At 47.5% G+C, this 26,945-nt stretch overlaps 1 protein-coding gene across 8 annotated transcripts in view; it reads left to right on the top strand.

The window, feature by feature from the left end:
* CNOT4 (CCR4-NOT transcription complex subunit 4) overlaps nucleotides 1-26,945 on the top strand; it is a 140,683-nt gene that overhangs the window by 102,262 nt on the left and 11,476 nt on the right. For 4 of the 8 annotated variants that reach the window (XM_024208165.3, XM_024208168.3, XM_024208167.3 and 1 more), the window contains one exon: nucleotides 26,587-26,799. The exons of the other annotated variants lie outside the window; for them this stretch is intronic. In XM_024208165.3, the coding sequence (XP_024063933.1) occupies nucleotides 26,587-26,799 (213 nt within the window). The remainder of the gene's footprint in view (nucleotides 1-26,586; nucleotides 26,800-26,945) is intronic. 8 annotated transcript variants of the gene reach the window in all.

Here is a 26,945-nt window from a genome sequence, read left to right on the forward strand (position 1 = left end):
CTTTTGTCAATGCAGATGTATGCTAAGAGTTTCCATTTTATTATCATTGGTAAATGACACTTTAACTCCTTGTTTTTTCTTAGGAGACACGTTGGCTATGAGTAGGGCCCTACCAAATTCGCCATTTTGGTCAATTTCATGGTCATAGGATTTTAAAAATTGTAAATTTCATAATTTCAGCTATTTAAATCTGAAATTTCACAGTGCTGTAATTGTTGGGGTCCTGACCCAAAAAGGAACTGGACGCAGGTTTGCGAGGTTATTGTAGGGGGGTTGTGGTACTGCTACCCTTACTTCTGCATTGCTGCTGGCGGCGGCGGCGGTGCTGCCTTCAGAGCTGGAGAACGGCGGCTGCTGGCCGGGAGCCCAACTCTGAAGGCAGATCCACCGCAAGCAGCAGCAGCACAGAAGTAAGGATGGCGTGGTACGATATTGTCACCCTTACTTCTGAATTACTGCTAGTGTGGCGCTGCCTTCAGAGCTGGGTGCCCAGCAACAGCCGCTGCTCTCCGGCTCCCTAGCTCTGAAGGCAGCGCAGAAGTAAAGGTGGCAATACCACGACCCCTCTAAAATAACCTTGTGACTGCCCCCCCGCAACTCCCCTTTGAGTAAGGACCCCAATTTAGAAACGCTGGTCTCCCCTGTGAAACCTATATAATACAGTGTGTAAGCACACAAAAGACCAGATTTCGTGATTTGTGACATGTTTTTCATGGCCGTAATTTGGTAGGGCCTAGCTATGAGCCCTGGTCATTAGGATTTTTAGACTTTTTTTAAAGGTTTTACCTGCTGATGTTGATATAGGTTGTAGTCAAAGGGATAGCTCAGTGGTTTGAGCATTGGCCTGCTAAACCCAGGGTGTGAGTTCAATCCTCAAGGGGGCCATTTAGGGATCTGGGGCAAAAATCTGTCAGGGTCCTGCTTTGAGCAGGGACTTGGACTAGATGAAATAAAATGGTAATTGTACTCGTTCAAGCTTTATCCTCTTCGCTCTCAGAATAAGAACCTTCACAGTGGATTGTGTCGATCTTCAAAATAGGATCATGCATGTTGTCTTCACTCCCCCTTGGTGGGACTTGGATGCCATCCCAGGCTTCCCTATAGCGTGGCTTCCGAGGATCAGACTGGGAAAAATTATAAATGGTGGTACACTCCAAAGCTCCACTCCCAACCCAAGCTTTGCACCTTTGTGATAGCAAAGGGATGTTACTAACAGTAGATTGTGCAGCTCTTCATATGATCACTTCTCTCCTTTCTTGCATGCTGCGATCAATAGTAAATGTGTAATACTTCATTTAGATAAACAGAAATGGAAATTACCTGTGATATTGTTTCAGGTTGCCTAGAAACCTAGGCAGACATTACTGTACAGATTTTGTTCATATTTTGAAGGTTATCTTTGCAACCATAATGATTAGACTCTTTTTAAATAAAAGCTTAAATTCTGAAGGACAACATGGTAGTCACAAAGAAAAAGTATTGGCTTGCTGGGCTGCTTGTCTGTCACTAGGCTTTTAACTAGGGCTGTCGATTAATCGCAGTTAACTCACACGATTAACTCAAAAAATAATCGTGATTAATCACAGTTTTAATTGCACTGTTAAATAGAATACCAATTGATGTTTATTAAATATTTTGGATGTTTTTCTACACTTTCAAATATATTGATTTCAACTAAAACACAGTGTACAGTGCTCGCTTTGTATTTTTATTACAAATATTTGCACTGTAAAAATGATAAATATTTTTCAGTTCACCTCATGAATACCGTAGGGCAATCTCTTTATCGTGAAAGCACAACTTACAAATGTAGATTTTTTTTTGTTACATAACTGCACTCAAAAACTAAACAGTGCAAAACTTTAGAACCTACAAATCCACTCAGTCCTACTTTTTGTTCAGCCAATCAGTCACTAAGGCCTGGTCTACACTAGGCTTTTATGTCGAATTTAGCGCCGTTATGTCGAATTAACCCTGCACCCGTCCACACCAGGAAGCCATTTAGTTCGACATAGAGCTCTCTTTAAATCGATTTCTGTAATCCTCCCCAACGAGAGGAGTAGCGCTAAATTCGACATGGCCATGTCGAATTAGGCTAGGTGTGGATGGAAATCGACGCTAATAGCTCCGGGAGCTATCCCACAGTGCACCACTCTGTTGACGCTCTGGACAGCAGTCCGAGCTCGGATGCTCTGACCAGCCACTCCCCCGGGAAAATTTGAATTCCTTTTCCTGTCTGGGCAGTTTGAATCGCAGTTTCTGTTTGGACACCGTGGTGAGCTCAGCAGCAGTGGCAACGATGCAGAGCTCTCCAGCAGAGATGGCCGTGCAATCCAATAGAAAGAGGGCCCCAGCATGGACGGATCGGGAAGTCTTGGATCTCATCGCTGTGTGGGGCGATGAGTCCGTGCTTTCAGAGCTGCGCTCCAAAAGACGGAATGCAAAGATCTATGAGAAGATCTCTAAAGCCATGGCAGAGAGAGGCTACAGCCGGGATGCAACGCAGTGCCGCGTGAAAATCAAGGAGCTGAGACAAGGCTACCAGAAGACCAAAGAGGCAAACGGACGCTCTGGATCCCAGCCCCACACATCCCGTTTCTACGAGGCACTGCATTCCATCCTAGGTGCGGCCGCCACCACTACCCCACCAGTGACCGTGGACTCTGAGGATGGGATATTGTCCGCGGCCGGTTCCTCAGCGGACGGGGAAGAGGAGGAAGGAGATGAGGAGGACGAGGCAGTAGACAGCGCTTACAACGCTGATTTGCCCGACAGCCAGGAGCTCTTCATCACCCTGACAGAGATCCCCTACCAACCCTCCCCAGCCGTTACCCCAGACACAGATTCAGGGGAAGGATCAAGCAGTAAGTGTTTTAAATATCTAAACATTTATTTACAACATAACTGGCGTATTTAAAATATTAACAGTAGCTAAAGTGCTTTAAAACATGTAAACATTTATTTGCAACAAAACAGGAAGATTGAAAATATGAACAGTGGGTAAAGTGCTGCAAACCATGTAAACAGGAAAGTCAAACAAAAGGGGAATCATTGCAAAGTGTATCATGATTTGTCTTTTTTTGGGCGCCTCAATATATATAGTCCGAACCATTTTCAAAAAATTGCACAATGTCCGCTTCATGATTATAGTGCCCAAAACCCTGAAGTCATTTGTCCCTCCAAGGGCACCTAAGCCAGGAACTGGTCAATGTAACCGGGGATAGAGGCGAGATCCTCCGGGGAGAACTCCTCATACACCTCCTGCAGGTGTTTTTCCAGTCTCATCAGCAGGTTCCTGGGCAGGGAGAGCTTGTTAGGCCCCCCGTGGTAGGACACGTTTCCCTGCCACAACGCCAGCAGGTACTCCGGGATCATGGCCTTGCACAGCAGTGCAGCAAATGGCCCCGGTTTCTGCAGGCTGTCCCGGAGCATCTTCTCCTTCTGGCTCTCGGAGACCTTCAGGAGGGTGATGTCTGGCATGGCTCCCTGCTGTGAATTAGGTAGGGGAAAGTTAGTATTGGGACTGCTTGCCCGTCCCTTTACAGAACTGCAACCGCCGGTTTACAGCCACGCGGTTTACAGCCGCGAGGGGGTGGGACAGGGGCAGAGTTCATGCTTGCAGGATTGCTGCCAGCAGAGACTCGCATTGCTTTCTATGTGACAGGAGGCCAGTGCCACTCTTAAAGTTTTAAGCAGCCACAAGTCTACGGCTTACCATGTTTGCCATCTAGACAAAGTCCGGTGTCCTGCCCTGCTCCTCAGCTCGCCACAGCAAGACCGCAGGCACTGTAGGCGAGGGCCGAAAATTCGACATTGTCCTCAGTGCGCGTGTGATAGGTGCTCTGCATGGTCTTGTTCACAGAGAAAGACTATGTTCTCTGTTCACAGATACATTGCTCTGTCTCAGGAATTCACTCCCTTTTTCCAATTCCCACAGCCACATCTGCCCAGAGGCTAGCGCACATTAGGAGGAGGAAGAAGAGGACACGGGAAGACATGTTTGCTGAACTAATGGGCTGCTCCCGAGCACAGGCAGCCCAGCAGACACAGTGGAGGGAGAACTTGTCCCAAATGCACCGGGCAAACATTGAACGGGAGGAGAGGTGGCGACAGGAGGACAGGCAGGCTACTCAAACGCTGCTTGGACTAATGAGGGAGCAAACGGACACGCTCCGCCGCCTTGTGGATGTTCTGCAGGACCGGAGGCAGGAGGAGAGAGCCCCGCTGCAGTCTCTCTGTAACTGCCCTGCCCCGCCACCAAGTCCCATACCCCCCTCACCCAAAGTCCAAACACGGAGGGGTGGAAGGGGCCGTGAAAAATTTCACTCCACCCCTGCGGACTGCTCTACCACTAGAAGGCTCTCATTCCCCAAAATTTGAAAAGTCCTTTCCTACCCGCCTCACACAAGACCCCGTCCAAGTTTCACCCCCCCGTTCCATGTGCGGTTGTTAATAAAGAATACGTTTCTGTTCATTTCTGTTTCCATCCTCTTCTTTTGGAGGGGAGTCTGTCTGAAGGGGGGGGAAGGGGCTTGGTCATTGGACAGGACAGTCACCTTTAGCGGGGGGCAGGTGCAGCAGCAGGGCACATATACAGTGCAGTGACTAGTTATCCTGGTCAGTCTGGGAGGTGGTTTTCATGTTTTGTGTGGTGGGGGCGGTGGTGTTGCTCTGTGACTTGGTGGCGGGGGAGGGCAGTTACAGATCTTATGCAGCGGTCCTTACCCTGCATCACAGAGCCGCGCAGCAGGGGATCTGTAACCCTCCTCCCCCTGCAAGACAGTCACATAGCCGACACATACACGCAGTCCCGGCCAGGAGGGCTGGCAGGCTCCGTTGAAACAACCAGTCCACCACCGCGGAGCCTGTCATTCCTGGAGTTTAGAGGCATCATTTGCATCACAACCCTAAACCCGCCCCCCGCCACAGTCTGCGTCCCAGGTTTAAAACATTCCCGCGAAAACAGTAATAAAGACAACGGTGTCCATTAACAAAAGAGAACAGACTTTATTTTTTGGGAAGGGGGTGAAGGGGGTATGTAGGTGGAGAGGATAGTCGACGGCAAATGGGTAAAGAAAGGGGGGCAAGTTCTGCCTCTGTGTCCACAAACTTAAAAGTCACTGGGTACCCTGCTCAGCCTTGAAACTGGCTTTCAAAGCCTCCCGGATGCACAGCGCGTCCCGCTGGGCTCTTCTAATCGCCCGGCTGTCTGGCTGGGCGTAATCAGCAGCCAGGCTATTTGCCTCAACCTCCCACCCCGCCATAAAGGTCTCCCCCTTGCTCTCACAGAGATTGTGGAGCACACAGCAAGCTGCAATAACGATGGGGATATTGGTTTCGCTGAGATCACAGCGAGTGAGTAAGCTTCTCCATCTCCCCTTGAGACGGCCAAAAGCACACTCCACCACCATTCTGCACTTGCTCAGCCGGTAGTTGAACAGTTCTTTTTCTGTGTCCAGGGCGCCAGTATAGGGCTTCATGAGCCAGGGCATTAGCGGGTAGGCTGGGTCCCCGAGGATCACTGTAGGCATCTCCACATCCCCCACAGTTATCTTGTGGTCCGGGAAGTAAATACCTTCCTGCAGCCGTCTAAACAGACCAGAGTTCCTGAACACGCGAGCGTCATGAACCTTGCCCGGCCATCCGACGTTGATGTTTGTAAACCGTCCCCGATGGTCCACCAGTGCTTGCAGCACCATTGAAAAGTAGCCCTTTCTATTGATGTACTGGCTGGCCTGGTGGCCCGGTCCCAGGATAGGGATGTGAGTCCCATCTATAGCCCCACCGCAGTTTGGGAATCCCATCGCAGCGAAGCCATCTATGATGGCCTGCGCGTTTCCCAGGGTCACTACCTTTGACAGCAGTACCTTGACGATTGCCTTGGCTACTTGCATGACAACAACCCCCACGGTAGATTTGCCCACGCCAAAGTGGTTCGCGACTGACCGGTAGCTGTCCGGCGTTGCAAGCTTCCAGAGGGCTATGGCCACTCGCTTCTGGACAGTCAGGGCTGCTCGCATGCGGGTGTCCTTGCGCTTCAGGGCAGGGGACAGCAAGTCACAAAGTTCCAGGAAAGTCCCCTTCCGCATGCGAAAGTTTCGCAGCCACTGGGATTCATCCCAGACCTGAAGCACTATGCGGTCCCACCAGTCCGTGCTTGTTTCCCGGGCCCAGAATCGCCGTTCAACAAAATCCACATGCCCCATTGCCACCGTGATGTCCTGGGCGCTGGGGCTCGTGGTTTCTGACAGCTCTGTGCTACTCTCCGACTTCAGGCCCTCACGGCGGTGCCGTAGCCTCCTCGCCTGATTTCTCTGCATCTGCCTCTGGGAAAGGTGTATGATAAGGTGCGAGGTGTTGAGAACGGCCACAACTGCAGCGATGGTCGCAGCGGGATCCATGATCGCAGTGCTGTGGCGTCCGCGCTGTCACTGATCAAAAAGTGCGCGAACTGATTTCCCGCCGGCGCTTTCAGGGAGGGAGGCAGGGCGGTAGTGACTGACGGATGACGACAGTTACCCAAAAGCACCCTCGCCACATTTTTTTCCCCAGAAGGCATTGGGGGCTCGACCCAGAATTCCAATGGGCAGCGGGGACTGCGGGAACTGTGGGATAGCTGCCCACAGTGCACTGCTTCCAATGTCGACGCTTTCCCTGGTAGTGTGGACTGACAAAGTCGAATTACTGTCCTTAGTGTAGACACACACGTTCGACTTTCTAATATCGATTGCACATATTCGATTTAACTTAAATCGAACTACTCTCGTAGTGTAGACATACCCTAAGAGAAACAAGTTTGTTTACATTTATGGGAGATAATGATGCCTGCTTCTTATTAACAATGTCACCTGAAAGTGAGAACAGACATTCACATGGCGCTTTTGTAGCTGGCATTGCAAGGTATTTATGTGCCAGATATGATAAACATTCGTATGCCCCTTCATGCTTTGGCCACTATTCCAGAGGACATAGTTCCACGCTGATGACGCGTGTTAAAAAAATAATGCGTTAATTAAATTTGTGACTGAACTCCTTGGGAGTAGAATTGTATGTCTCCTATTCTGTGTTTTACCCTCATTCTGCCATATATTTCATGTTGTAGCAGTCTCGGATGATGACCCAGCATGTTGTTCATTTTAAGAACACTTTCACTGCAGATTTCACAAAACGCAAAGAAGGGGCCAATGTGAGATTTCTAAAGATAGCTACCGCACTCAACCCAAGGTTTAAGAATCTGAAGTGCCTTCCAAAATCTGAGAGGGGCAGGGTGGGGAGCATGCATTTAGAAGTCTTAAGAGCAGCACTCCGATGCAGAGACTACAGAACCCGAACCACCAAAAATGAAAATCATCTTTCTGCTGGTGCGTCTGACTCAAGTGATGAAAATGAACATGTCGGTGTGCACTGCTTTGGATAGTTATCGAGCAGAACCCCTCATCAGCATGGATGCATGTCATCTGGAATGGTGGCCAAAGCCTGAAGGGGCATACGAATGTTGAGCACATCTGACATGTAAATATCTTGTAACACCGGCTACACAGTGCCAGGCGAACTCCTGTTCCCACTTTCAGGTGACGTAAACAAGCAGGCAGCATTATCTCCTGCAAATGTAAACAAACTTGTTTGAGTGATTGGCTGAACAAGAAGTAGGACTGGATGGACTTGTAGGTTCTAAAGTTTTTTACATTGTTTTATTTTTGTATGCAGTTATTTTTGTTTATAATTTTACATTTGTAAGTTCAACTTTCATGCTAAAGCTTGCACTACAGTACACCTCTACCCCGATATAACACGACCCGATATAAAGCAGTAAAGCAGCGCTCCGGGGGGGCGGTGCTGCACACTCTGGCGGATCAAAGCAAGTTCGATATAATGCGGTTTCACCTATAACACAATAAGATTTTTTGGCTCCCGAGGACAGCGTTATATCGGGGTAGAGGTGTACTTGTATTAAGTGAATTGAAAAATACTATTTTATTTTTACAGTGCAAATATAATAAGTAAATATAAATTGGGCACTGTACACTTTGTATTGTGTGTGGTAATTGAAATCAGTATATTTGAAAATGTGGAAAACATACAAAAATATTACTATAAATGGTATTGTTATTGTTTAACAGCGTGATTAATCAAGACTAATTTTTAATCACTTGACAGCCCTACTTTTAACTTAATTTTGTGCTGGTTTTTGGAACACTCATGAAGGTACGACTTGCACCCCAATATAGCTGAATTCATAGATGTAGGAGAAGTATAAACATATAGGAAGAAGCATGAGTTTTAGAAAAATTGTGGTTTATGCAAATTGTAGTTCATTGGTTGAAAGTACATGAACAAATCATTGGTCTGAGGGGGTCTACCAAGTCTAGTTCATGGCTTCCTCTGCTCAATGTTCAGGTCCATAAGACCTTTGACTTTGAATCCATGTGGCAGAAAGAAATCTGGAAAATTGTTCTGCCTTTTTTTAATCTCACGGAGTTAGGTATAGGCTGTTGGAGTCCAATGTGTGCCACAACTAGCTATCACTTTAACATGGAAATGTGACCTGCAACAACAGCACAAGATATCGCCTCTTGATATGAGCAGCCACTGGCTGTCTGCATTCTGTATGAGTAGTGTTTTGTGGGTTTTTTATTTGTAAATAATAATAATTCTGGGAATTTTTTGGTGTTTATTTTTATAAACATTAAAACTGGGATGAAATAGGTTTAAAAAAAATAAATGTGGAAAATCGTGGAAAAAAGAGAACTTTCATAATATACACATTTTATTACATTATAACTGAAATGTTTTTATATACAAAGGTATTTTTTTAATCTCAGAGCTAGTAGTTTTACCAGAAATCCCCCCTTTGTGTACACTCGCATAATTTTCTTCCAAGTATCCTCATTCATGTTCAGCCTCTTGCTGTCATGGAAGTAGTCCAATTTTGAAAATAAGCGCTCTACAACAATAGATCCAGAACATGTGCTCAAAGCTTGCCATGCCACTTTTCTGAAGTTGGGAAGTATGTCTTCATGACTGTTCCAAAAAGCCAGGACATCCAGTTTCACATTGTCCGGGTTAGGCATGCTTATGTAAGTAGTAAATTCCCCTTTCAGATTTGAAGTTTCATCTGTAGTGTCAAATGGTTTAAATGCTCTAGCAGAACGGTCATAGTCTGCTACAAAATTCACCTTGAGGAAGGGGTGCAACACCTGGATCACATTCCAAAAAGAATCTTCGGCACCAAACACTTCAGAGTTCCGATTTCGGGCCACTGTCATCTCCATTTCTCACTGAGTGTTGCGTTGTGTTGAAGGTTTTGAAAGCATTTTTGGTTTTCTCATGTTCTGGTATCAGAGGGATTTCCAGCAACACCTGGGTTTTCTTGCAGTATGTTTCTCATGCAGCTTTTATGCTTATTTCAGCTGAGATTTTGGTTGTCAGGATCCAGTAAACATCTGTATTGGCAAATGGCAGTAGTCTGAGAAAATTCCAGTTTTTTCTGTGTGTCTCAGTGATTCCAAGTTTTCAATAAGTTACCTTGGTGCGCAGAATCTGGAAGTCATTTTGGTTATGTGCCAGTCTAGTCAGATTTTCTGCTTTAGAATCAACAAACTAAGGATGATCTAGGACAGGGGTGGGCAAACTATTTGGCCTGCAGGCCACATCAGGGAATGGAAATTATATGGTGGGCCATGAATGCTCACAAAATCGGGGGTAGGGGTGCAGGAGGGGGTGAGGTCTCTGGCTGGGGCCAGAAATGAGTTCAGGGTGTGGGAGGGGGTGCGGCCTCTGGGGTGGGGCTGGGGATGAGGGGCTTGGGGTACAAGAGGGGACTCTGGGCTGGGATTGAGGGGTTCGGAGAGCAGGAGGGGGTTGGGGCTGTGGCAGGGATTTAGGGTGTGGGCAGGCTCAGGGGTGCAGGCTCTTGGCGGCACTTACTGCAAGCAGCTCCCGGAAGCATGTCCCCCCTCCAGCTCCAAGGCGCGGCCAGGCGGCTCTGCACGCTGCCCTGTTCGCAGGTGCCACCCCTGCAGCTCCCATTGGCTGGGAACTGCAGCCAATGGGAGCTGCAGGGGTGGTGCCGGCGGACGGGGCATTGCGCAGAGCTGCCTGGCCGTACCTCCATGGACTACATAGGAGCCTGAGGTGGGGTCATGCCGGCTGCTTCCTAGGAGCCACGTGGAGCGGGGCAAGCCCCCAACCTGCTCCCCAGCTGGAGCGCCGGAGCAGGACAAACCCCCGAGCCCACTCCCTGGCGGGAGCTGAGGACCAAAGTAAATGGTCTGATGGGCTGGATGTGGCCGGTGGGCCAAATAGTTTGCCCATTCATGATCTAGGAGATGCATTAGCTCAGTCAACACATTTACATAATAGACAGTGAAGTACAAAGTCATCCACCAATGTGGGACAACAGGGGTAGGTAATCAGCAGTTGGCTCTGTATTCGGCTCTGCACTATATAAAACAAAGCCTTCAGCTTGTTCACGTGCTTGAAAATGGCCCCAAACTCAGTGATGCAAGATTTCATGTCTGTCTTTTCTTCCATAGCCAGTAGCTGCTGACAGCACAACATTAGTCAGATAAGCAGGACAGGTAACATGTAGCAGTTCTGGTTGAGTTTAAACTCCAATGCAAACTTAGCTATGTAGGAAGCAGAATCTGTGTTAGTTGTGGCTACTTTTTCCCAAGTTTGTTGGTACGTCTCAAACGTGTCCGTTACTGCTGCGTTGATCAAATGGGTGTCAGCTGAGCAGATGAATGTCACAATCAGCACAAAAGAAATCGGTTTATTTGCTTTGAAATAAAAAAAATGAAAACAAAAGGCCAAGAATTGGATGGTCCAAAGCATTAGGAGACTCGTCAAAAATCAGATTAGATACCATATTTCCATTTGTTCGTTCCATCAGTTTAGATACTAAAGCATCATCGGTATCTTTCAGATATTTGAGTGAGATTGTCTGCATTAGGAAGGGTTTTTGCTGCTGGACAGCATTGTCTCACAAAGTCACCAATAGTCTCCTCCGCAATTAACAGCGATTGTCCAGTGAAACAAAGCGCACACACATTCATTGACACAATCGTGCTGTATCTTTTCATTCAAGCCCTGGTGAAAACTCCTGATACTGACTGTTTACCCCAAAGCTCACTTTCTTCTTTAAGCTTCTTGTCACTTGCTTTTGAAATGCTCCTTTATTTTGTCAGTGCAAGCACAGACCTAAATGCTGCAGTACTTGGAGTGCAATGCATCCTCTTCGCTCTCATCTTTACTTTCCTTGACAATTTCTAAGAACTGATTTTTCTTGTTGATATTCAGGCATAGATTAGTTGTTTTTGCCCCATGTTTACCTCTTTATCTTTATCTGTGGAGGATTTATTATTTAAATTCAGCGCTGCACTGAACGGACACAAAGAAATAAGTGGGCAGAGTCTCCTTCTGAGGCAATCATAGGCTGTCTACACTACTGCAGTAAGTTGTTCTAAGTTACGCAACTCCAGCTACGTGAATAATGTAGTTGGAGTCGATGTATCTTAGGTCGACTTACTGCGGTGTCTACACCGCACTGGGTCAACAGGAGATGCTCTCCCGTCAACTTACCTTACTCCTCTCGTTCCTGGTGGAGAACCAGGGTCGACTGGAAAGCGCTCTGCCATTGATTTAGTGGGTCTTCACTAGAACTGCTAAATCGACCCCTGGTGCATTGATCGCCAGAGCATCGATCCCCGCAGTAGTGTAGACATAGCCATAGTGTGATATTAATGTTTGATTTTTTTCCAACCTCGACTGTGCGTGTGTTCTGTGTTTAACTCTGCAGAATTGCTTCAATCTTGGAGCTGCAGGACACAACAATTGTGGAAGATGTTAGTGTTTAGCAAAAAATAAGCACCCAAAAAAGCGAGTGGATTGATAAATGAGTATAAATGAGTGAATCCCAAACTCTTTTAATATAAAGTGAAAATTTATTGGTCAAAATCAGTAAAAACTGAAAATGCAGAGCACTGTGTCTGAACTGCACCTCCATAGTGATGAGGGTTGGATTAATGAGAGTGGATGCAATTTGTCCTATTTTAGGCAAATTATGCTTTCAGGATCCTGGCAAGTGAAGCCCTCAGTTACACTAAATATTGTGGGGTTGCCACGAGTCATTGCTACCAGAATCATAGGTGTTCTGGATAGAGGGAAAACGTGGCGTCTCCTAATCCTGCCATTAACTCAAGCTTAAACTGTTAGTAGCTGTCTCCACTAAACCTCTTAGACTGTTTTACATTTTAGTTATCCCTTGATTGAAGAAGCCCCCATTTACGTTTAGACTAAACCCAAGTTTATTCTTTCTGCACAGATAAGAGATTGTACTTAAGATCAGTTGTTCTAAGCTTTCTTCTGTGGTCTTATTAGTGCCTTGGTTGTATGTTATGTATTCTTAGGATGGTTTAAGGGGCTGTTCCTGTAATACTTCCCAGGAAGTGCCAGTTCTTGATGAAGCATTACAGCAGCCAGCACAAAGGATTGTCTTAAGAGCTGACAGATGCTGTGCTATAAGGGGGCACGGTTTCCTGGTACCTCCATTTGTGGTTGTGACCAAGTTGAGAATCTCTCTATCCTAGATTTTGGTGGGTCTCCTTTTGGTATTTGTTACACCACAATCAGCTCTTTTCACCCCTGCTGTCGTCTTAAGCTGTTCATGCTTTTTATGTATGCATCTTATTTTTGTGTGGCCTCTCTTCTCTTCCTACTGTAGTCTTGTCATATTCTGGACTTTTTGCAGCAATTCAATGTCCTTTTTTAAAAACTGATCAGTACTGTACACGGTACCTAGGGCTGGACAAGGGCCTTTATACATTTAAACCATTTTAGTACTGACTATTTAATACATCTCGTTATTCTTTTCACTCCTTGTGTTGCTATACGGTGCAATCAGTTTGGTGGCATTGCTAGGATAGCTCAGTGGTTTGAGCCTTGGCCTGCTAAACCCAGGGTTGTGAGTTCAATCCTTGAGGGGGCCATTTAGGGATATGGGGCAAAAATCTGTTGGATGATTTAATTGGGGATTGGTCCTGCTTTGAGCAGGGGGTTGGACTAGATGATCTCCTGAGGTCCCTTCCAACCCTAATATTCTATGATTTCAAAAAGTTTATTTCATCTGTGTTCCACTGAATTTTGCCTGTGTTGGGTTACTTGAAGTTCCCAGCCCTCTGCTCTGTTGTGCTGTTATATCTTACTCTCGGTAACCCAAAGAGGTCACTATAGCATAGTGATCTCTTTATCTAAAATTACAGGAGTGTTTGCTTTTTAATAGAACTAGAATGTATTTAGTATTTTGGCATAAATGTTATTGTATTTCACTGTATGACTTTGCAACACGTATTACATTGAGAACTATTATTGAAAGAGAGAATCCACATGAGGCACTTATTCTTATAGGATAGGAAAACTTGATCTAAATTAAACAAGCTGTTTCCATATCTATTCTAGACTCCCTTGATGGGAAAAGTCAAATTCATGTGGAATAGAGTGTAGGATGCTATAAAGATCAGAGTCAGTTATACAAGGTTAGTAAAAAAGCACAATATATCTGCTTCTGTATAATCTGTATATTCAAAAAATCAGAGAACAAATTACTTTTGAGGAAAGCATAGTTAAAACAGATGAGTCTAATGGGATGTCGCTTTGTCATATTTAATAAAAAGGCAAGAGTAAAAATAAGCTTGGGTTATTCATTATGTAAAAGCTTCAAAACAGAGCATATTTATTGTCCGCATTGTCTTGTGGTATCTCTTTATTCTGTCTTCGGGCTGAATGCGGATGAGTATCCAGTCCAGTTTTTTGCAATATCTTGAGATATGTAACTGAAGTTTGGCAAGACAAAGGATTACATCTGCCTTAAATATTTATTTAATAGGCATGTTATCTTTTCACTATAAATAAGTAAATCTGACTAACTGAACATTAGTTCTTCTTCGAGTGATTGCTCATGTGTATTTCACAATAGGTGTGCGTACTTGCCACGTGCACCGGTGCCGGAAGTTTTTCCCCTAGCAGTACCCGTGGGGGGGAGCGCTCCCGCGACCTCTGCAGTGGCGCCTGCCTGGCGCGGCAAAAGGGGAGCTGCGTGCTCCCCCCACTCTCAGTTCCTTCTTGCCGCCAGTGAAGGTGCGTTAGAACTGCTCTGCTCCAGCTTTGCTGTAGCTCACCCCCAGAACTGTTTGTTTGTTCAGTGTTAGTACCTGTAGTTAGTTAGCTGTTTAGTTAGTCAGTGAACCCGGACCGGGGCATGCCCCACACCCCGGGGTTTGTCGTGCAGCTGTTGTAGGCATTCTATGCCAAAAAGTGACCTGCACACAGACTGTTTGCGCTGCTTGGGAGAAACCCATATCAGCGAAAGGTGCAAGATTTGCAAGTCGTTTAAGCCTCGGACCAAAAGAGAAAGGGACATTAGGCTCCGGGCCATCCTGATGGAGTCAGCGCTGACCCCGGCCCGCCACTCCGAACTGGTACCCGGCACCGCGGCATCGGTACGCGGCTACCCTCTGGTGCCATTGACCAGCCAGCACTGCTCCCCGTCCACGGGCAGGCCAAGGGGGCCAGGAAGACTCCCTCTTCTCAGCGGCACCAAGGGAAGTCTGGGACAGAGGCTAGGCCTATGTCAGGCAGTCCTTGGTCCCCACCGGGCCCCAGGCCTCCGACTCAAGTTGAGCGGAGTAGCCTGGCCCCTTCGGGACAAGTCTCTCCGGATGCCGTCCACGCCTGAAGCCCTCCAGGCAGCCCAGGACGTCATGTCCATGCCAGTGCCTGGAGCGCCACCGATGTTGGGCCCGCGTTCCAGAGGCAAGCCACTGCTGGGATCTTCGCAGTCGCCTCCGGCCCAGTACTGGTCTCGGTCGAGGAACATTCCTGACGCTGATCACTGCCCAGCGACCGCTCGGGGCACAGTCCAGGAGGATCACCCTCAACGCTAACCAGACTGTCTGGCTGGTCCTGTCCGGCCGGGACTCGCAGCACCACTTGTCCTCAAGGAGCGAATATCGACGGGACCACGGTGGGCATCACTATCAATCCTCGTCTCCGAGAGGGTACCGAAGTCGGTCATGGCACAGTCGTCGACGCCGTTCCCACTCGGACTCCCGCTCCAAGTGTCTGCCAAGACATCGCGGCCCCAGACGTCGATCGCCGGCTTCTTGCCATCGCGGATCTGCCCGTCGAGGCCATTCATGGAGCAGCTATTACCGACGGTACCGGTCCTCCACGTCGAGATCGTGCTCCTGTGGCCATCGTAGATTCCGTCACCACCACTCCTCCCGGTCCAGCGACAGCAGCAGATCTTATGCAAGCCCAGTCTCCATTCATAGCAATCCTTCCATGGGCCAGGCCAGCCAACCTGGACAGCCAGCCCCGCCTGTGCCACAGCAGGTGCAGTGGCACTGAGCGTCATGGCCGGCCCAATGGTACCAGTGGGCACCGGGGCCTCCAGCACAGCACCTGGTGGGAGCTCGCTCGGTGGCTAGAGCTTCAGAAGCACCGTCAGTCTCTCTCTCCAGACCCCTGAGAAAGGAGTCGATGGAACGTACGTCCTCGGCACCGTGCCCGGAGTCCAACGAGGTGATGGACCCTCCAGTGCCGGCCAACACCCAGAGCACCGCACCGGCCTCTTCGCCCTGCCCAGAGGAGGCGATTGCAGCCCCGCCCCCTTCCGTCCCGCAGGAGGACTTCATGGCCCACCAAGAACTCTTAAAGAGGGTGGCAGCAAGCCTACACTTCCAGGCAGAGGAAATGGAGGAGCCTTCGGACTCCCTGTTTAACGTATTGTCCCCATCGGCACCGGGTAGGGTGGCCTTGCCCCTCCTTGAAGGGGTGGCTACGATTTCAAATGCCCTGTGGCAAACACCGGCCTCGTTGGTCCCCATCTCTAAAAAGGCAGAATGCAAGTACTTTGTACCCACTAAGGGGCATGAGTACTTGTATACCCACCCAGCGCCCAACTCCCTGGTAGTCGAGTCGGTCAACCACAGGGAACGACAGGGTCAGCCAGCCCTGACCCCAAAGAACAAAGACTCTCAGACTGGACTCTTTCGGAAGGAAAATTTATTCATCTTCGAGCTTCCAGTTACAAGTGGCGAACCATCAGGCTCTCCGGGGCTGGTACGAATTCAATCTGTGGGGCGCCCTGCCTAAGTTTGAGGACTCCTTCCAGGAGCATGATAGGAGTTCAAGGCACTAGTGGAGGAAGGGGCAGCGGCCGCAAGGGCATCCCTGCAGGCAGCCTCGGATGCTGCGGACACAGCTGCACGATCAATAGCCTCCGCGGTGTCCATGAGACGGGCATCATGGCTCCTGCTCTCTGGGCTGTCCATCGAGGCACAGTCTTCCATGCAGGATCTCCCGTTTGATGGGAAAGCTCTGTTTGTGGAGAAAACAGATACAAGGCTGCTTGGCATGAAAGACTCCCGCATGACCCTCCAGACTCTGGGCCTCTATGTCCTGGCTCCGGCAAAACCTAAGTTCAAGCCGCAGCAGACTCCCGCCCAGGCTGCCCTCCCGAAGTACGAGGCTGCCCATAAGAAGCAGCGGGACTATAGGAGACACCCTCAGAGGCAGTCTCGGCCTACCCCCCAGCCTGGGTCCTCCAAGGGCAAGCAGGCAGGGAAAAGGCGTTTTTGACGGGATGCTCAGGGGTACCCTACCAGTCTTCAGTAGGGATTCACCCCCAATAAAGCTTCCCTTCTCGAACTGGTTGTTTGCTTTCCTCCCGGAATGGTCGCGGCTAACCTCGGACCAATGGGTTCTCAACACCATCTCCCGGGGTTACACTCTCCAGTTTACTTCCTCCCCGCCCAACCACCCCCTGCCCCCGTCCCTCTTGGGGGGACCACTCGCATGAAGCTCTGCTCGAGCTGGAGGTGGGGCAGCTCCTAGGACTAGGAGTGATAGAGGCGGTGCTAGAGGAGTTCATGGGCAAGGGAAATTACTCACGTTATTTCCTTATCCCAAAGGCCAAAGGGGGCTCAGGCCCATCCTGGACCTTCAAGGTCTGAACCAGTACATGGTGAAACTCAAGTTCCGCATGGTCTCCTTGGCCTCCATCATCCCCTTCCTGGATCCGGGGGACTGGTACGCTGCCCTCGATCTACAGGACGCGTACTTCCACATCCACATATTCAAGGGGCACAGGCACTTCCTCTGTTTCATGGTGGGACAGAATCATTACCAATTCACGGTCCTTCCGTTTGGTCTGTCCACTGCCCCCAGGGTGTTTACAAAATGCATGTCAGTGGTAGTGGCCTACATCAGACGGCGGGGGATCCAGATATTTCCCTATCTGGATGATTGGCTTGTCAAGGGCACCTCTTGGTTGCAGGTGAGGGATCACGTGGCGCTCCTCCTGTCCACGTGCACCACCTTGGGCCTGTTGGTAAACAACACCAAGTCCACGTTAGTTCCAGTCCAATGCATAGAGTTTATCGGGGCACTCCTGGTTGCAGTGTCAGCCAGGTCCTCTCTCCCACCAGACAGATTCAAGACCCTGCAAGGTCTCATCGACTTGGTCATAAGGTTCCCGGTGACAACTGCCAGGGTTTGCCTGCAACTCTTGGCTAACATGTCGGTGTGCATGGACGTGGTCCATCACGCCAGACTCAGGATAAGGCCCCTCCAGCTCTGGTTGGCCTCAAAGTTCTCCCAGGCCACAGACAGGATGGACAAGGTCCTCACCGTACCAGACTCTGATCGCCTCCCTACGGTGGTGGTCCTCCCCAAACAACATGCTCCAAGGGGTCTCGTTCAGGGACAGGGCCCCATTGTTGGAGTTGGTGTCTGATGTGTCGGACCTGGGTTGGGGGGCCCATGTGGGGAACTTTCAGAGCCAAGGCCTGTGGTCGGCTCAAGACCTGACCCTACATATAAACGTCAAGGAGCTCAGGGCGGTGCAGCTGGCGTGTACGGCCTTTTGCTCGCACCTGGAGGGCAAGGTAGTCAGGATCCTCATGGACAACATGGCCTCAATGTTCTATATCGACAGGCAAGGCGGGGCCCGATCCTCTGCCCTCTGCCGTGAAGCCTTCAGGCTGTGGGACTTTTGTATAGCCCATGACATCCACATGAAGGCCTTCCACCTACCCGGCGCCTGGAATGAGAGGGTGGATTGCTTGAGCAGGGACTTTTCCTCGCAACACGAGTGGTCCCTCCACCCAGAAGTGGCCCACTGGCTCTTCCAAAGATGGGGAACTCCCCGGGTGGACCTGTTCGTGACTCAGCAGAACCGGTGATGCCCCCGGTTCTGCTCCGGGGGGAGGGGGGGGGAGGGGCGCTATCTCCGATGCCTTTCTCCTGTCCTGGTTAGTCCGGCTTCTCTAAGTCTTTCCCCCGTTTCCTCTAATCAGCACGGTCCTGGAGAAGATAAAGTTGGACAAGGCCCGGGTCCTCCTGATTGCCCCCATGTGGCCCAGGCAGCATTGGTACGAGACCCTCACGGACCTGGCAGTAGCTCCGCCCTGGCTGTTGCCGCTCCGCCCAGACCTGCTCTTTCAGGACCGGGGCCACCGCCTCCATCCCAGTTTAGCGGCTCTTCACCTCACGGTGTGGCTGCTCAGTGGTTGGGTGGAGAGGAGATGTGCTCAGAGCAGGTTCAGTGCGTCCTCCTTGAAAGTAGACGGCCCTCTGCTCGCTGCGCTTATTTGGTGAAGTGGTCCCGGTTTTCTAGGTGGACGGCAGACGAGGGTGTCTCCCCAGTGACCGCGCCAATCCAGCTTATCCTTGATTACTTCCTCCACCTGAGAGCCCAGGGCCTGGCGCTCTCATCAGTTCAGGTGCACCTGGCAGCCATATCGGCCTTCCATCCCCTGGTGCAAGGGCACACGGTATTTTCCCATGCTATGACTGGCCAGTCCCTTAAGGGTTTGGACTGTCTTTTTCCATATTCTAGAGCCCCGGTCCCACAGTGGGACCTAAACCTGGTGTTGGCTCGTCTCATGGGGCCCCCGTTTGAACCACTGGCCACATGCTCCTGGTCTCACCTCTTGTGGAAGGTGGCCTTCCTGGTTGCAATCACGTCGGCCAGGCGAGTCTCGGAGCTCAGAGCCCTGACCTCTGAGCCACTGTACATGGTCTTTCATAAGGACAAGGTCCAGCTCCACCCACACCCCGTGTTCCTCCCAAAGGTGGTCTCCGCCTACCACGTGGGTCAGGACATTTTTCTACCGGTCCTCTGCCCCAAGCCTCACGCGTCCAGTGAGGAGCGCCGTCTCCACACGCTCAACGTGCGGCGGGCTCTGGCTTTCTACCTCGAGTGGACTAAGCCATTCAGAAAGTCCTCACAACTGTTCGTCGCCTCAGCTGAGCGTGCGAGGGGCCAGCCGATTTCCACTCAGCGGCTTTCCAATTGGATCACTTCGTGCATCTGTTCCTGTTATGACCGTGATACTCAAACTTTTGTACTGGTGACCCCTTTCACACAGCAAGTCTCTGAGTGCGACCCCCCCCCCCCCGTATAAATTAAAAACACTTTTTATATATTTAACACCATTAAAAATGCTGGAGGCAAAGTGGGGTTTGGGTTGGAGACTGACAGCTCGCGACCCCCAACATAATAACCTTACAACTCCCTGAGGGGTCCTGACCCCCAGTTTGAGAACCCTGTTATGAGCTGGCGGATGTCCCCCCGCAACCCATTGTGAGGGCGCACTCGACTCGGGCGCAGGCCTTATCGGCTGCCTTCGTGGCCCACGTCCCCATCCAGGACGTTTGTAGGGCCGCCACGTGGTCTTCGGTTCAGACGTTCACCTCACACTATACGATTGTCTCCCAGACCAGGGATGACGCCAGGTTCAGCAGGGCTGTCCTCTATCTTGGAAACTTGTGAACTCCTACCCACCTCCAACAGATATAGCTTGGAATCACTTGTGGAATACATATGAGCAATCATTCGAAGAAGAAAAGACAGTTACCTTTTCCGTAACTGGTGTTCTTCGAGATGTGTTGCTCCTGTCTATTCCACATCCCATCCTCCTTCCCCTCTGTCGGAGTTGTCTGGCAAGAAGGAACCGGGGGGGGGGGGGGGAGAGCGCCCAGCTCCCCTTATACCGTGCCAGACAGTTGCCACTCCAGGGGTCGCGGGGGCTCTCCCCCCTCCGGGTACTGCTAGGGGAAAAACATCCGGCACAGGTGCATGTGGCGAGCACGCACACCTATTGTGGAATAGACATGAGCAACACATCTCAAAGAACCCCAGTTACGGAAAAGGTAACTGTCTTTTGTTTCATGGCAAAAATTTGGTCATAGATCTACATGTTGAAATTCAGGTGACAACTTGAGATTAGTCTAGTTTTGGAAAATTTCCTCTCAGCCACCTTGTCCACCATCTAAATTAGACTAAAGTAGGGAGATAAGGGAGGCCATACAAAGATCAGATGCATATATAAAAAGCCTAGGAAGGACTTTCAAATTTCCAACCAAAACTGCTCCAGGGTCTCAGATTTGGAGGTAGCTTACTTAAAACACACCTTCATCAAAGTACTGTACCCCCCTCAAAACAAGCTGAATAGGGGATCGTGAAAATTGAGTTTCAAAGTGCTGATTGTTTTACAAATTCCCCTATAAATACTTTGGTAACATCAGTTTGACTAAATTCCAGTGTAATGTCTAGGCCTTGTCTAAGCTAATGTAGTGTTGTGTCTAGGCCTTGTCCACATACGTAGGCACATGCTGGCCACCTGATTTGGAGGGATAATCTTTAAACATAAGGATAATCTAATGTCCTTTGTATTTGCAGTCAGACTGCCCACTAAGGTGTCGTTGTGACAGTAGGATTTTTTGTGATGTGGAAACAGGAACTCAAACTATCAGTTTACTACACAGATTAATGCTCAGACATCAAATGGTGGTACACTGTTGGTCATGATGAGTGTGGGATGAGTTGAACTTGTGACAGATACAAAGCTTTCATCAACACTATACTTCCCTAATTTATCCACCATAGGGAAGGACAGGTGCTAATGTGCTAAGCTTTTTAGCCACAACTGTTGAATTTCATGCTTGTGTATCACACTGGAAACTGAATATTTCAGCAAAGTGCCATACTTTGGAATCTGTTCACCTCTCAGTGGGGACACAAGTTTCCATCAACATGAATAGAGTTTATGAAATAATGCACACTGAGAGAACAATAGACCTTCATGACTGAAATGCTTGGTTTTACCTGAGCCTGTTTTTTAAATGGGAGTTGGCTTTTTCATTGCAGCTTTACCAAATTAATCTATTGCCCTAGGAACAAAACAAAGATCTGTCAAACCTATTTCTAAGATTATCTTCAAGTCAGAGTAGAAAACCTTTCCAGAAAGATTATGTGAATGGTGAATTTAAACTTGGCACAAGTTTCCCACCTTTTCCCCCCCTCTTCCACACACTGCTTAAGTTACTGAAAGAGGCTATGAAGAGAAACAAGTGTGAGGATGAGGAAGTATTAGTCTCATATTACCAGTTTAATGGTGGTAAACTGAAACAAAAGTCTCCTAAAAATATTCAGTTACACCACCCACCTTCTTCATCTTTCCCCCTTCTCCCCCCTCCACCCCCCAATCTGGTAGAAGTGGTAGGGGAACTTCCTTGACAGACCCAGGTTCATCTGGGATTTAAATTATTCTCTTGTTTTTATATATTATGCCAGTTTTATGATGCAACTTGGATTAAAACTTGACTTTTAATAAAGAAAAGAGCAGCTATGGGACCAGCTATGGGCTTCAGGAGCCGCACTCTTAAATAACATGTAGGAGGCTTTATTATAAGTGGTGCAGGTAATGACTGTAGTTAAGGTTGCCCAACACTTTCCATATACAACTCTGTTTTCAGTTGCTTATAACTTTGCCGAACTCTAACCATTTGGGCTGAAATTTACCATACAATGCTGCAGAAGTATTGCATAAGAACAGAGGAATTGAGAGACAGGACACCTATCTGACCCAATATGACTTTAGCCACAAATTGAGACTTCAGAAGAAGGTGCAAGAAACTGGGATCTTTGAGAATTGCAGAGGCCAGTGAGGAAGGCACAGACATCTGAAATTTTGACCAAGTGGCTGCAACTTTAATTCCTTCACAGAATAATTTCTCAAGGCCATCTGTCCTGGGTGCACTGGGGAAGGCAATAGATCAGGGGTAGGCAACCTATGGCACACGTGCCGAAGGCAGCACGTGAGCTGATTTTTCAGTGGCACTCACACTGCCTGGGTCCTGGCCACAGGTCCGGGGGGGCTCTGCATTTTAATTTAATTTTAAATGAAGCTTCTTAAACATTTTAAAAACCTTATTTACTTTACATACAACAATAGTTTAGTTGTATATTATAGACTTATAGAATGAGACCTTCTAAAAACGTTAACATGTATTACTGGCACGCGAAAACTTAAATTAGAGTGAATAAATGAAGACTCAGCACACCACTTCTGAAAGGTGGCTGACCCCTGCAATAGATGATTCACCTGTCATCTACCCTCCCAGTTTCAATGCTCAGATCCAGAGCATCATGTTCACAGTACTCAACCCACCCACTTAAAATCAGACCTCATCAAAGTCTGTATTATTCCAATCCCTACTGCATTTTTCATTGGTGGGTGGAGTGGTAAGAGGTCCTCTTCTGCTTAGCCTGGCCCTTTAATTAATTTCCCCATGTCCCAGCCAGCCAAACCAGGAGCCTGTTGCAGGCACCTGGATTACTCAGTGAGAGCTCTTCAGTTAAGCAGAGCTGTCCCATTGGCTGAGTGGTGTCATGGGGCAGCCAAGTGACTGTAGCTATCCACCGTATCCCTACCCCAGAAAGCCATGTTGGCTGGGAAAGCCAGCTTGCCCTTCTTCCTAAACTTTACAGTCATGCCCTGAAGCATAAAAATGTGTACCTGTCTTTAAAAACAAAACAAATACACACATTCCCCCTTCCTCTCCCCCCATATAATGTAGCTGTGGATGTTCTCATTATCCATATAGATGTCAAGTCCTTTCTGAGATCTGTTAAGCTCTTGACCTCAGTGCCTTGCGGGAACTCATTGCCTCAAATTATATTGACTTCTAAAAAAATCTTTTCGTCAGTTTTAAATTTCTTACCTTTCAGTTTCATTGAATGTCCCTTTTTGCTTTTGTATTATGAGGGTAAATTGGAATGCCCAATTTACCTTCTTTATACTGTTCTATTAATATGTATATCTTCTCTCCAAACACAGTCCCAACCTTTTCGATCTTTCTTTTACCTCAAATTGGTTTTTGTTATCTCTCTGGACTCCTGTTTATGCCACGGTATGTCTTAAAAAAAAAAAAAAAGTGTGATGCCAGGTGACCAGAATTGATTAGGTAATGTGGCATTTAGACTATCTTTGGTATTTTCCGTCCCATTTCTTATACGTCCTGACATCTTGCTTGCTTTTTTTTTTTTACTACTGCTGCACATTGAGCTGTTTACATTGACAGCATGGTGTCTTTCCTGGGTGTCACTGCTTGCCACTAAATAATTTATAGTACCACTCCTAATTACTGCCACATTAATACCAAGTAGGGAATGAACAGTATCTGGTCATAAAATCATTCTGCACATTTCAGGCTGGTAGGTGTTGCAGAAGCATTGTGTTTGGCCCCTAGTTAGTCATTGGAGAGCACTTGTCTATCTTCTGCAACTAGGTGGTGTTGACTGGAGAGATCTACCTGTCCTACATCCACTTCTGCTGACATAACATGTGGCTCTTGAAGGTGGTGGTAAATGCCCATTGAGAATCTCCCATAATCATTTTTCTGAGTTAGTGAATTAGAACCTTCTTGTATTGAGAGCTGAATCCAGCAACATGATATTTATGCTGCTATTTGAGGGCCATGGGCATAAACCTAATGGGAACAGTTGTGACTTGGGTCTTCCATGCCACAAGTTCACGTATCTTTCATTTCAGCTAGACTTTTAGGAAACTAGACTAGTTTTCCCATCTGTTGGCTAAACAAGAAGTTGCAAACACATGCTCAACCTTCCAAAGGAATTACAGGGAATAAAAAATTCTAGAAAGCACAAAACTAGATTAAAGTAAAATAGGAGGAATGACTAATTGACAAATCAGTGAGAGCAAGTACAAGTGTGTGCACCAGGGTTTCACACTAAATGAGTGCAGAACAAATCTGTGAAAACCCATCACTTTCCTACAAGCATATTGTACAGGGCCTGATATATTAGCCACTTGACTGCCACATACTGTTAAGCATGCTCTAAGATTGTTTGATGATAGCATTCTTCAGTTCTGTGAGCTAGGGTTGAAGTAAGTTAGTCTTTCAAGTCTTGATTGGCTTGAGAAAAAAGCTTCTCTGATCTCATTTTCTGCTGTAGTATGTAAAGTTTGAACCACTTTTGGTACTTGAATAATTTGCAAATAGTGGGCAGGCTTTTGGATTAATAATTTCTGCTGTTGGATTTGTTGACTCTTGTGTCTCTCGTCTTTGCTCACTGGTTGAGACTTGACATTTGGTTTTGCTTCTTTTCTTCAGATGTTACGTTATTTGCAACTTCTGAAGGATGAGCAGTTCTCTGGCCTCAGCCAAGGAGCAAAGATAACATCAAATAATTGCAAGCATTATAGTTTAACAGCTTTTAAGATAAATTTTGTATCCTGAAAATTACTATGGAGTGTGATGATCAGCCTCCAACTAATGTGGATAACTTTAGTTACTGTATAGTCACTTTGGAAGTGATTTGATGCCTTTGTCCTCTTCCTGGTTTCCACACCAGTTATTTAAGTCTGACTATACTGTGCACAAGGGCCTTCACCCTTATGTTCTAGATTCTGCTTGCTGCCATATAGGATGGCATGCTTGGTCATGTTACATACATATAAAGAGATTGCTTAGAAAGCCTATTGGTGATGGTTTTTTTGGCACGTGAAAGGTCAGGAATACCCTGCTGAAATCCTTATGGCACATTGGCTGGATGTAGTGGATTAATATGGTAACTGGACTTGCTGTTGATGCCATGGGTCCAAGTTTGGGTTAGATCACAAATAATGATTTAAGATATTGAATCACTTGTCTATATGTTGAGCAAAAATTCCTTCCATATGGAAATATAAATGTTTATTCTCATGAGAAGTCTTGGAGAAAGAGGTGCCATATCAGGACAGAGGAGGTGTTGGAGAACTTTCACACTGCATGCTCCCTTTAGGCCTAGGCACTCACTAAGGATATCTGTTCTTCACTCTGAGCAGTCAGACTTACAAATGTCACTGAAGAATGGTTGGAGGTAGGGGAGTACCCCATCCTTCCCTTTCTCATCTTGTTGGATTGGAATCACAAATTAGATGCCACGTGGTCCAGTTGGTTGCAGTTCAAACTTCTTGCCAGGGCTTAGTCTCATCCAATGCTGGTGGAGCAGCATTGCCCTACAAATACTGCACTGTCAGAGGCCACTCTTCAGATATGGCATCAAACATCTCTTTTACTCTCTCTCTGGCTGTCAAGGTGGAAGTTGGCATCAGTGATTTAAAAGACTAAGGTAACTACAGTGTGCTGGCAAACATTCCCTCAAATAGAAAATGAGATCTTGGCTGACTGTAAATTATTGCTAAATAGGGCTTTTTGCATTTGCTGACACAATCGCTGCAACATCAGTATCTTGGTCTGTGAAGTGCTTTGGTATCCCTGGAGTAGAAGCAGCATTGTATAAAATCAAGGTCTGCTCTGTTTGACATGGTATCAGCCCCTGCTGTTTCTGTATTAGTGTTCCATAAATCATTAAATGTAATCATCAGGCACTCAACTACTGCAGTGACGAATGCAGTATAAGAACCTATGTAGAAGAGAATCTTCTGATATCCCATTGCCCTTCTTTGGTAATGGATGCCCTGAAACCATCAGGGTGAAGGAGTTCAGCGTTCACTGTTTGGTGTCTTGTTTCAGCTGGAGCAGATTGCAATGCTGGGAATTATTCTGAAAGATCTTTTAGGAATTTCCTCCTTTGCCCTTAGGCTGAAAGAGAGAAATACATTCTTTCTGACTTAATGCACGCATTGCTACCTTTTCCTTTTGAATAGCATCTGCAGCGCTGTAAATGAGCAAGCTGTAATCAAACAGCCCCCTTCTTTGGTTTTCCCAAGTGACTAATCATGTTAGACTTCAGTAGCAGAGCCCTAGCCTTTCTTCACTTTAATATACTGGAAGGCATTCTCAGTGGCAGACTTTTGCATCCTCTGTCTATTCATAAAGCAGATGAATTGGGTAGACTAGATGTGCGATGCCGGTCCTCTGATCAAAAGATCTTGTGGATCTTCTCCCACTGGTAATGAAAGGAGAGCCATTGTGCCCTTGACCATTCAGGTCTCTAACTTGAATAAATGGTGACGTGAGTGGGGAAGGAGTTAAATCTTTCTCCTGCACCATTACACTAAAAAAGTGAAACAAAAAAACATGCCAACCCCATCTTGATTGATTCATAGTCCATATTAAAATCCCTTTCCCCCAGTTTCTTGATAGGGAAACTGTATTAAATGCTTAGTAGAGAAAGAAGATTCCCTTCCCCCACCAAAGAAGGACATCTGTTTCTAACTTCAGCTTTTTATTTTTTTATCTTTCATTTTTTTTTGTTGGTAAATCTCCCAGACAACAGCAGTTCTGTAGAGAGTTTAAATATGAAGGAATGGCAGGACGGGCTAAGGGCACTTCTACCGAACATTAACATCAACTTTGGTGGGCTGCCCAATCCTTCTTCCCCCTCCAACGCCAACCACAGTGTACCAACGTCCAACACTGCCACCTCCGACAGCCTGAATTGGGACAGCCCTGGCAGCTGGATGGACCCCGCAATCATCACAGGTAACCATTTCTCACTCCTTCAGCTCCACTGGCAAACATCAGCTGGGTATTTGGTACAAACTAATCGGCATCTGAAAAAAAAAAAATAAGTCTGTATGCGGTGGTCTCTTCCAGCTTCCATCCACAAAACCTCAAGGAGCCAGGAA

Source organism: Terrapene carolina, unplaced genomic scaffold (assembly GCF_002925995.2).
Source record: "Terrapene carolina triunguis isolate 2854851 unplaced genomic scaffold, T_m_triunguis-2.0 Scaffold68, whole genome shotgun sequence".
NCBI lineage: Eukaryota > Metazoa > Chordata > Testudines > Emydidae > Terrapene > Terrapene triunguis.